At 47.0% G+C, this 10,598-nt stretch overlaps 1 protein-coding gene across 1 annotated transcript in view; it reads right to left on the bottom strand.

Annotated features, from left to right (window-relative positions):
* Window positions 1-7,315, bottom strand: part of LOC126522965 (uncharacterized) — a 49,716-nt gene extending 42,401 nt beyond the window's left edge. The window contains exons 1-4 of the mRNA XM_055066385.1: window positions 7,200-7,315; window positions 5,237-5,383; window positions 4,360-4,601; window positions 215-330 (exon numbers count right to left, since the gene is read on the bottom strand). Coding sequence (XP_054922360.1) covers window positions 215-330; window positions 4,360-4,601; window positions 5,237-5,383; window positions 7,200-7,305 — 611 coding nt within the window. The 5' untranslated portion in view covers window positions 7,306-7,315. The remainder of the gene's footprint in view (window positions 1-214; window positions 331-4,359; window positions 4,602-5,236; window positions 5,384-7,199) is intronic.
* Window positions 7,316-10,598: the final 3,283 nt, after the last annotated feature.

Consider the following 10,598-nt stretch of genomic DNA (forward strand, 5'->3'; position numbering starts at 1 on the left):
GGTTATTCGAAGAAAATACCACTTGCGTCTATCTGCCTGCGTACGCTCGGGTACTGACCGTTATCCCCTGCATGCGAACAGAAATAAGTAGCAGACAACTTCGAGTAGGGAATTCTCGAATTCAATAGAAAATTGGAAACTTCGCACATTCCCACACCCTTGTTTTTCGTCCGCAATTTCCCAGCGAAGAAGAGCTGTCCCATTCACTACATACTTGGACACGTCTTTGATTAGCTCCTTGAGGCGGTTCTGGCGCTTAGATGGATCGAGGACGAAACGGACACCCATGAAGACTGCGAGCTCGTCGCCGCCTTCCAGGCGCCGCAGATTCTGCGTACGGCAGTTTGTGAAAAAAAGCGTTGGTTATTTGCAAACAACTGACGCGAAGCGATCGAGAGACAAAGAAGCAGAAAAACGCGTTTCCTGTCATTATTCTATGTTTGCTCACCTTGTCATGTTAACGGCTATCATTATTCAAGAAATGATTCGCGCTGACCTGTTGTCTTCAGTAAAACAAGCTGTTTGGTAAGGTTCCCTTTCTTTCGTCCGCTGTTCATCGATTCACGTTTTCTTTCTTTTTTTTTTTCGCGACCTCCCATGTCGTAAACGGATCGGCACTTCACTTTACGAAATCAATACGCCGTGTTTGTGCCGAAGTATCTCTTCAGTAGACCTTATTTCACGAACAACTCTTCCTTCTGTACAAATAATGAAACGGGGGCCAATACCTTGGCAAACGAGTAATGTCAAAATTCCATCATGGAGTAAGTTTTATGAAAGAGAAAAAACTCGCCCATACAAGAGTTGCTGGAAGCTGCCAAGGAAACGCATACGGGCGGCTGCGCAGTTGCCCTTCGAGTAGCCGAGTAATTCACCATGGCTCCGAAATCTGCTCGCCTTTTTTAGCTGAAACGGCAGAGAGACCAGCACGGAACGGCGCTGGTCCGGGGTTCAATCCCCGGAACAGGACAAATTTTTATTCAACGGCAAAGCTTTCTGAGAAACTCGTGCGGTTTTACATTGTAACTGCGTGCTATAGCCGGGTGCATGGCAATTTTTTTTCCTTTAATGCCAATGCTTTGATGGCCGAACATCGCTGCCTTCAGCAGCAAAATATAGTATAGTTGTTAAGCAGGAAAGACGTAACAAAAGACGAAGGCAACACACAGACTAAGCATTGTGTCTCCATTGTTGCTCTACAGTGCATTATCTTCAATCTCTACACACTAACCCAATGCGATGTTCTGCTACGTTGTTCAACGTAAAGTATAGCATGTTGAGGGGAGAGGGATGCAAATACTTGGGGCAGGTTACAGTTCATTAACGGCAAGTGAGACTGCTCAGTCACCCTTTCCCCTCTCAATGCCCCATACACTATACTGACGACCCTGCAGTAACTAATCGCACAGCATAAAACATCAGACTGCTAAATTGTGATCCCTGTCGAATTTTTACGTATTGTTGAATTCTGCAACCTTGCCTTCATGGCTGAATAGAAGGTTCTGAGAGTCATAATGATTCTAATCCACTGAACTGGACAAACATAATCAAATCCGATGATGACCAGAACAGCACAGCTGGTTTTGAATCGGCGGCCAGTTTCAACGGGGAACTTCGTTTAATGCCGGAACAAGGCACGGAATGAATGAATGAATGAATGAATGAATGAATGAATCTTTATTTGAAATGGACTGTGCACTCCGGTGACAGTGGTGCCTCGTTATGCCAAGTCGGCGAATCAGGGGCCGAATTCACAAAGACTTCGTAAGTGCTGTCTACCATTAAAAAAAAAAATTAAATTATGGGGTTTAACGTGCCAAAACCACTTTCTGATTATGAGGCACGCCGTAGTGGAGGACTCCGGAAATTTCGACCACCTGGGGTTCTTTAACGTGCACCTAAATCTAAGTACACGGGTGTTTTCGCATTTCGCCCCCATCGAAATGCGGCCGCCGTGGCCGGGATTCGATCCCGCGACCTCGTGCTCAGCAGCCTAACACCATAGCCACTGAGCAACCATGGCGGGTGTGCTGTCTACCATTGGCCGGCTGCATTCGATAATAATATATCCCGCATTAGGATTGACCAACATCCTCCCTTACGAGCAATTTCAGTTTAAGTAAAGCTTTTCATGAATGGGGACCCGGGGACCGTATTCACAAAAACGTTCTGATGCAACAAATGTTTTAAGACCAGATGACAGCGGACATATTGTTAGGGTAGGCGGTCGACCAATAGCAAGCGCCCTTTACGAACGAAAGCCTTTGTCATTATGGCCTCAGATTTCTGTTGTCAATCATTTTTTTTACTTAACATTGCATCTTTTTGTTTTACATATATACTCTCCACAACCTGATATAAAGAGGGAAACCGGTGTCTGTGATTAAAACGGTGATGAATACGATATCGAACGGAGTTTCCTTTTATTTCGATAGCAGTTTTATGGACAATCTAAGCAAGTTTCCGCCGTCGTTTACGCCGTGGGGCTCCGCATACACAGGGTGTTTTTTTAACTGCACCAAATATTTAAAATTAGAAAGGTATAAATCACGGTAACGTTATGCTTACCATTCGAGTGTGCGGATTGGCAGCCTCTAGATACATAGCAATTTCCACAATTACGTGCGTAATTAGCGAAGTTACGGTGATTAACTTTCTAATTATCAACATTAGGTGGCTCCAGCAAATGAGTACTTCGGGGTCCGTTCTCGACGCTACCTATCCCAACGATTAAATTTTGAATAGCGTATTTCATGTGGAAGCAACGCGAACAATTACTTGCACTTGGCAGGCTCCTTGAAACCGAAACTAGCTGGAAAAAGAGTGTTTGTGTCGTCGATGTAGCCCCACCCCCCCCCCCCCCCCTTGCCACCTTTCGTCACGTCTCCGGGGTCACCACAGGTCCAGCCCCGCCAGCAGCTTCCGTTATTTCCTTGCTGTCTGCGCCGTTGGCCTAGCTGTTCAATGCCGGCGCGCCGCCAAATTTGCTTCGTCATTCCGTCGGGCCCCTGAAACGGCATTGCGTCGGTGGAAGTGGACACGTGGCATCCAACGGAATGACGAATTTGGCGGACTGCCGGCATTGAAGCGCTAGGCCAACGCCGCAGACAGCAAGGAGATAACGCAAGCAGCTCGCGGGCGGGAACGGCGGTCACCTCAGAGACGTGACGAAAGGCCGGGGGAGGGGGGGGGGGGGCGACATGGACGACACAGACGCTCTTTTTCCAGCCACTTTCGGTTTCAAGGAGCCTGCCAAGGGCAACTAATTGTTCGTGTAGCTCCCACATGCAATGCGCTATTCAAAATTTAATCGTTGTGTTAGGTAGTGTCGAGGACGGGCCCCAAAGTACTCATTTGATGTAGCCACCTGTTGTTCATAATTAGAAAGTTAATCACCGTAACTTCGCTAATTACGCTAGTAATTGCGGTAATTGCTGTGTATCTATAGGCTGGCAATCCGTACACTCGAATGGTAAACATAACGTTAAGGTGATTTATATTTATCCAATTTTAATCATTTGGTGCAGCTAAATAAAAACACCCTGTATCTAGGTATATGTATAGTTCATACTTATCCATGTCGTATATGTGAGTCATATCACTAAACTTGCCCACAACAGGTTTTACATTCGTGACTATCAATCATTACTCACAATTTTCAGAATGGCAGCCCGCAAACAAATGTCATTAAACAGAACACTCGCAGTGCATGTTATTAATCTTAAATATTTACAGTCTATCAAATATTAATAGTGCCAAACGATATCAGTGCTAAAACCTGAACATGAGGTAATTTGCTGGCGCGATGTTCGGACAGCGTAGTAGCGCCTGTGCGACGTCGTTACAGGCCCTCCACGGCGTGTGAAGAGTTTTTAAAGGCGCCAGAAATCTGGCGCACCCGCGCTAGCCGTGGACGCGTTAAGCGAGAGAACACCGTCCGAGAAGTTTCAGCGCGACGTTAAACCTCGCGATCGCGGCCGGTAGTGCTTCGCCCGTCGGGCGCCGCTGCCACATTTCTTTTCGTAGGGAAAAGAAATGTGTCTTTCAATCAGCTAGATGGAAAGCCGTTCACCTTGAACAAGATCTTGAGACCATGGCCTCGCATATCGCAGCTACAAAAGGCCACAAAAGCGCTGCTGCGATATTTGAAAGCGACCGGATTGAGTCAGCGTCTGTGATCCGGACTGAATGACCGACTGATATCTCCAGTTGACTTTCTCTTCTTTTAATCTTTCCGTCCCCCTTTCCCTTTCCCCGGTGTAGGGTAGCCAACCGGGCTCAGTCCTGGTTAACCTCCCTACCTTTCATTTATCATTTTCTCTCTCTCTCTCTCTCTGCGGCTTATCGTTCACCGCGTACCACGAGCAGTTTGTGCAGCGTGTTGAGTCTCTTCTGGTCGGCGTCCGTGTCGCGGAGGTCGTAGTGCGCGAACCCGTAGCCGCGGATGCGCGTGGTGCGGTAGCTGCCCAGCACCCTGGCCGCCCGGGCCTCGTCCCGGAGCTGAAAGGCGAAGTCGGCGCTGTGGCGCTGGTTCACCGACAGCAGGAACCTGGTGGCCGAGCTCCGCGCAGCGGCCTTCATGAAAGCCTGGAACGCCTCGTCTGCACGTGCGCGAGCGATCGCATCTGTTTCAGGCGGTCAACTCGAACCGAGAATGAGAACGCGTCCGGCACTTTCTCTCATTCTGCGAAGCTGCGTTTATATCAAAATTTCCGTTATTCATAATCGACTGTACCTGTCTTCTTTTCGTGCTCGTCTCTTTTGCACTGTTTTTTTTTCTTCACATATGTTACACCACCTCGCACACATCAAGCTCTCACTTATTCAAAGTTGTTGATGTTGTTTGTGTGGGGGGGAGCGGGGGGAGAGGTAGTGTAGAGGGAAGGCGGGTATGTTTAAATTACCTTTGATGATATTTATATATCGGTCTGCAGTGTGTTGAACGGCGTTTACCCACTACAAGTAACTATATAATACATGTTAGACGATATGCTCTCACCAACCGGTACGATAGTCACGCGTAAATAACTGCAGGTGTATTGAATTACATTGAAAAGTTGAGCAGCTGCTAATCAACTTGAATTAAGTTAACACAGTTAATTAACCTAATCGACACGAAGCCGAGACGAGCCACAGTTAGGAACACAGGCGTTCTTTGAATCCATAAACACGTGGCTTCAACCAACGGGCATTAGCGTTCGACCAATTCGCAGTTTCTCCTTCAATCCAGCTTTACCGTTGCGGCCGGTGTCGACGAAGTGGCTGTTCGACTCGTCCAGTGCAACGTGCGCGAACACGAGGTAGTCGCAGACGCCGTCAGGGGGCACCGCCGCCTCCTTTGTGTTCTCGCCCGTCACGCACGCCACGGGCATTGTGTCGCCGCCTGCGAGGGAACGCGGCAGTGACGCAACTGAGTTACCGGATGTCTGCTACCGTATCGATAATTTCTAATTAAACGTTGGTGTTACACGTGCCAAAACCGCTATTTGATTATGAGGCACGCCGTTGTAGGGGCATTCGGATTAATTTTGACCACCTGGGTCATTTAACGTGCACCTCATACGCGGTACGCGAGCGCTTTTCGCATTCAGCACCCATCGGGGAATGCAGCCGCCGCGGCTGCGTTCGTACCCGTGACCTCGAGCTCAATAGCTCATCGTCATACTGACTAGACTACCACGGTGGGTGGAAGCGTGGAGGTTCGTACAAAGATTACTAGAGGCGACGTGTTCGTTCAGGTACCACAGGAACGATTGTTAACACATGGAATATAGTCTGATGTTCAGGCCGCTTTGTGTCTTCAAACGGTATAGTCACGTGATTTATTACGGTTTGCCTTACTAAATTTCCAAGGACTCGTGTTTTTTTCTAAATGCAGCAACGCAATAACGCTCTACGTGAATGCGTAATCATTCCGAATTGCTCTATTCACAACGTAATATGCTGCTGAAGATGATCAATTTGCAACGCCACAAAGCCGTGTGTTGTCAGAAGGATGAAGTTTAGGCAAATCAATGTACTGTCCGTCATTACCACGCTGTCTTAACTGCTAAACTCGCAACTCCCGTGGACGCAAGCGCCAGAGTTCCCTCTCGTAATTATCGTTGTAAACTTTGTGCATGACATTAGTATGTACCGTGCTAGTATTTACGCTGTGGAGGTCCGGTATTCGCTTTATTAGTGACGCACGGGAGCGAAGCACGGAAAACGCTAGGGCGTATTATATCCCCTTGTGTGCATTTGTGTGCCGGTCTGTCTGCCAGTCCTTCCTTCTGTTAGCGCAATATGCATTTCACAGCCGTGGTGACAGATGGCGCGACTGCTCTGTTGCGACGAAATCGACATTTTTGGCAATGCCGTCGTCGCAGGCGACACTCCCTTCGTCTTTGCTGCGAATGAAGCGTGCAAGTAATGCTGGTAGACCCTTGTTCGTACGCACCTGGAATCCACTTAGTCACCTTATCAAAATTATCTTATTCGCACGTTGAAATTAAGCCGTTCAGAATAGAGCAACCAGATTCATTTCGCGCAAGCACGACCATTTGTCCACCCTTACCCGAATAAAACAACACATTTGACTTCAGTCATTCGAAACTTTGGCAGCTATTACCCCATTGATGCATTTTTCACAGGTACGTATAATCGATGAAGTTCTCCGTCTGCCGCTTCATCCACCAGAGCGCACATCACGACGCCTTTATAATAGCTCAGTTTAATGCGCATACATGGTCAAGCACAAGCATTTAACTTATCAGAATTTCCTTGCGCGTATACTGCCCACTGGAACGATATTCAGGACCATACAGCAACCACATTGAACCGCGAAACATTTTGCAATAACCTCAACACGCTGTGCTCCTAATATGATATAATGACGGTTCGCTGTATTATGAATTAGTTTCCAGCCTTTCTATACGTACATTCGTTAATTTCGTATATGATGGGTGTGTCATTCTTTATCTTTTTATAGTGTTACTTCCCTTAATCAATGCCCTTCGAGGAGCCTCTAAGGTATCGTGAATAAATGATAAACGCGGTAGTCGAGTGAACCCACTGCAAAACGCCACATCTGTGCAAGATTTGGGCATCATTCAGCCAGCGGTGAGGCGGAAGTCTTATCTCGCGTTACGATTTATTCAACACTCAGTATATTACACCCTAGTTATGTCACAGATTCGATATACATTAAAAATGCTCACGCTGAGTGCGGCTGTTCTTTGCAGGTGTAGTAACCTTGGGTTCTGCCGCCACTGGTACCGGCTTCTCCGCCATCGCAGGTCTGGGTTCCATTTCATTCGACACCATGCTGGTCAGCCAGGCTGTGATTGTAAGAAGGTCAGGTAGACCCATATGCACACAGGTATCAGTCTGAGTGTCGGGAGATACGATCTCTCCAATGCTATTCACAGCGTGTTTACAGGAGGTATTCAGAGACCTGGATTGGGAAGAATTGGGGATAAGAGTAAATGGAGAATACCTTAGTAACTTGCGCTTCGCTGATGATATTGCCTTGCTTAGTAACTCAGGGGACCAACTGCAATGCATGCTCACTGATCTGGAGAGGCAGAGCAGAAGGGTGGGACTAAAAATGAATCTGCAGAAAACTAAAGTAATGTTTAACAGTCTCGGAAGGGAACAGCAGTTTACGATAGGTAGCGAGGCACTGGAAGTGGTAAGAGAATACATCTACTTAGGACAGGTAGTGACTGCTGATCCAGATCATGAGAGTGAAATAATCAGAAGAATAAGAATGGGCTGGGGTGCGTTTGGCAGGCATTCGCAGATCATGAACAGCAGGTTGCCATTATCCCTCAAGAGAAAAGTGTATAACAGCTGTGTCTTACCAGTACTCACGTACGGGGCAGAAACCTGGAGGCTTACGAAAAGGGTTCTACTTAAATTGAGGACGACGCAACGAGCTATGGAAAGAAAAATGATAGGTGTAACGTTAAGGGATAAGAAAAGAGCAGATTGGGTGAGGGAACAAACGCGCGTTAATGACATCTTAGTTGAAATCAAGAAAAAGAAATGGGCATGGGCAGGACATGTAATGAGGAGGGAAGATAACCGATGGTCATTAAGGGTTACGGACTGGATTCCGAGGGAAGGGAAGCGTAGCAGGGGGCGACAGAAAGTTAGGTGGGCAGATGAGATTAGGAAGTTTGGAGGGTCAACATGGCCACAATTAGTACATGACCGGGGTAGTTGGAGAAGTATGGGAGAGGCCTTTGCCCTGCAGTGGGCGTAATCAGGCTGATGATGATGATGATGATGATGATCAGTCTGAGTTACGCGAAGGTAACTGAATCCTCTCACAGCGATTTGCGTAGGGTGAGATATATGTCCCGGATGTCATCACCCGAACCCACTACCGCATCACACTGGGATTTTGCAGTGTCATGAGCAACATGGTCTTGCTAACAAGAATGTTTGCATAAATGAAGTTCCAGCTAGGATAACGCGGAATAAACATAAAAGACGTATAACTGAATTGTTGCCTAATATGGACTGCATAAAGGGGCCCTCAAACACTTTTGGAACAAAATAAAAAAAAAACGTTGCCGCTCTGTTAACGATGCTCATGTGAACATGTGAGCTAAATGTTATTGCAGTGCACGCAGCAGGCAACCTAGAATCTCTCATCAAAAAGCAGTGAACAGTCTTTTGCTCTCGCGCCGGCAACGTTGCCATCGAAAGCAGCTGGTCCGCCAGCGCTATAGGCTCATTTTGCGATCGCGAGAACTTTCTCAGCAACGCATATTTGCTAATTTTGAGTTGTATACGATCTTTGTCCAACTTGTATCTTGGTCCTTTGAGGGATGGATGACATCTTGAATAAATACATAAAATAAATGTGTAAGTCTAATGCAGTGTTCACGAACGGGCTTACATGTCGACGCCAGAAATAACTGCCGCGTGGGATATACTGTGTTGGCTCGAGAATTCTACGGGCTCCCAAAACGAATTAATCGATTAACCGAATGTTCGCCGCAGTCAAAATGGCCGAAACCTATAAATTAGGTAACATTCTATATCAGCATGGCTAGGCGCGTTGGTTAAGGCGTAAAAAAAGGAATGGTTAGTAACGTTCTATGTCTTCTCGATTTATCGCGAAAAATAGTACTGCATGAATTGCAGGTCAGGAATAGCTTAGTCATTAACGCACAAAACGATTCATGAAAATATTCAGCTTACGCGCGCTCAGTGCAGCGAGCTCGAAGAACTCACGCTTTGTAGGTGTCGCAGTAAATCGTATAATCACTGAGCCAATTTAAGCGAAACACAACTACATTCCGCGCATGTCGCGAGCAGCTTGTCTCATAGGCTCTTCACGAGGAAAGAACGAGTGCATTTAAGTGCACCGTAAGCGCTCCGTTCAACGATTGCGCTCGCACTGTGCTGCCGGCGAGACAAGCGCGAGCTCTCGCGAGAGCACTTTTTCAAGCAGTTAAAAACTGCCCCTTTTTAATAGAATGCGGCAGTACCACATCACATTGAATTGCACTTCGCGGTAGTACAGCATAGTATATGCCACGGGCGTATAACATGCGGCGCATCCTCCTTCGTCCTAAACATGCCGGAACCTATTTCCGGTCAGCACATTTAGACGGTGAGTAGAGGACTTGGTTTCTTTCAATGTGTGTACGAAAAGCAAAAGTTGCGTGCACTATTGCGCTTCTATCTTCTGCCCATCATTAGTCTTTGGCTGCGAATCCGAACAGTTCGTGTAATTACATTGTACGCTTTATGTCAAATAAAGTTAAATAGAATTAAAAGCGCACACCTAAGCCGTCTTATTTTTTTGTTCCTCCCTCAATGTGATATGCCACGCCAGCGTTTGCACGTGCATGCACTATTTGAAATCTACCTGGCGCAACGATGTCATTCGCCTTTCTAGCTCACACTGCCGTTTACATGGATGCGATTCTCCTCTGTCGCGTTCATGTAGACGAAGACATATTACAACTGGTGGTGGTGCGATTCAAGGCAGACTAGTGACGCAACGCAAGGACTACTGACTGAATCAGTAATTAGCTTTGTTGCATGCATCTAGGCCTGAACGAGCCTTTATCTTTCGTGCCAAGAGCACCTGGTTAAGACGCCTTAAACTAAGCCCTTGCTGATCTCGTATATGTAGAACGAACCCCGCAAATCCGATGAGCATGCGCTTGAAATGGTAGAAAACAAAACACGCGGTCTTGAACCCCGTCCGTAACAACATCCCATAGTTTCTCGCGTCCGCCTACACCAGCGTTTACTAAACGTCACCTGTCAAAGACGGTCGCGTCTCACTGAATGCCACGAACGTGAGAGGAATGATTTCGCAATACAGTTCTGACAAATTCACGCTTTGCGCCTCAACGGTGAACGCTTCGGGCTTACGCGAAAACTGCACGGTTCACAGAAAACTATTTGTCGACGTCATGCAGGGTCTGCGCCCTGCTCACCGCATGATGTCTGCGCCATTGCAGTTCGTATTCCGACCCTATTTTCTTATTATCTTTAAATGTGGGTGCTTAAAAGCGAGGGTGGAACCATGAGTAATGCCGGCTGCATCATCTCGCTTAGAAAAATGATACGTACAAGCAAAAGGCTGC

This window comes from Dermacentor andersoni, chromosome 6 (genome assembly GCF_023375885.2).
Source record: "Dermacentor andersoni chromosome 6, qqDerAnde1_hic_scaffold, whole genome shotgun sequence".
Lineage (NCBI taxonomy): Eukaryota > Metazoa > Arthropoda > Arachnida > Ixodida > Ixodidae > Dermacentor > Dermacentor andersoni.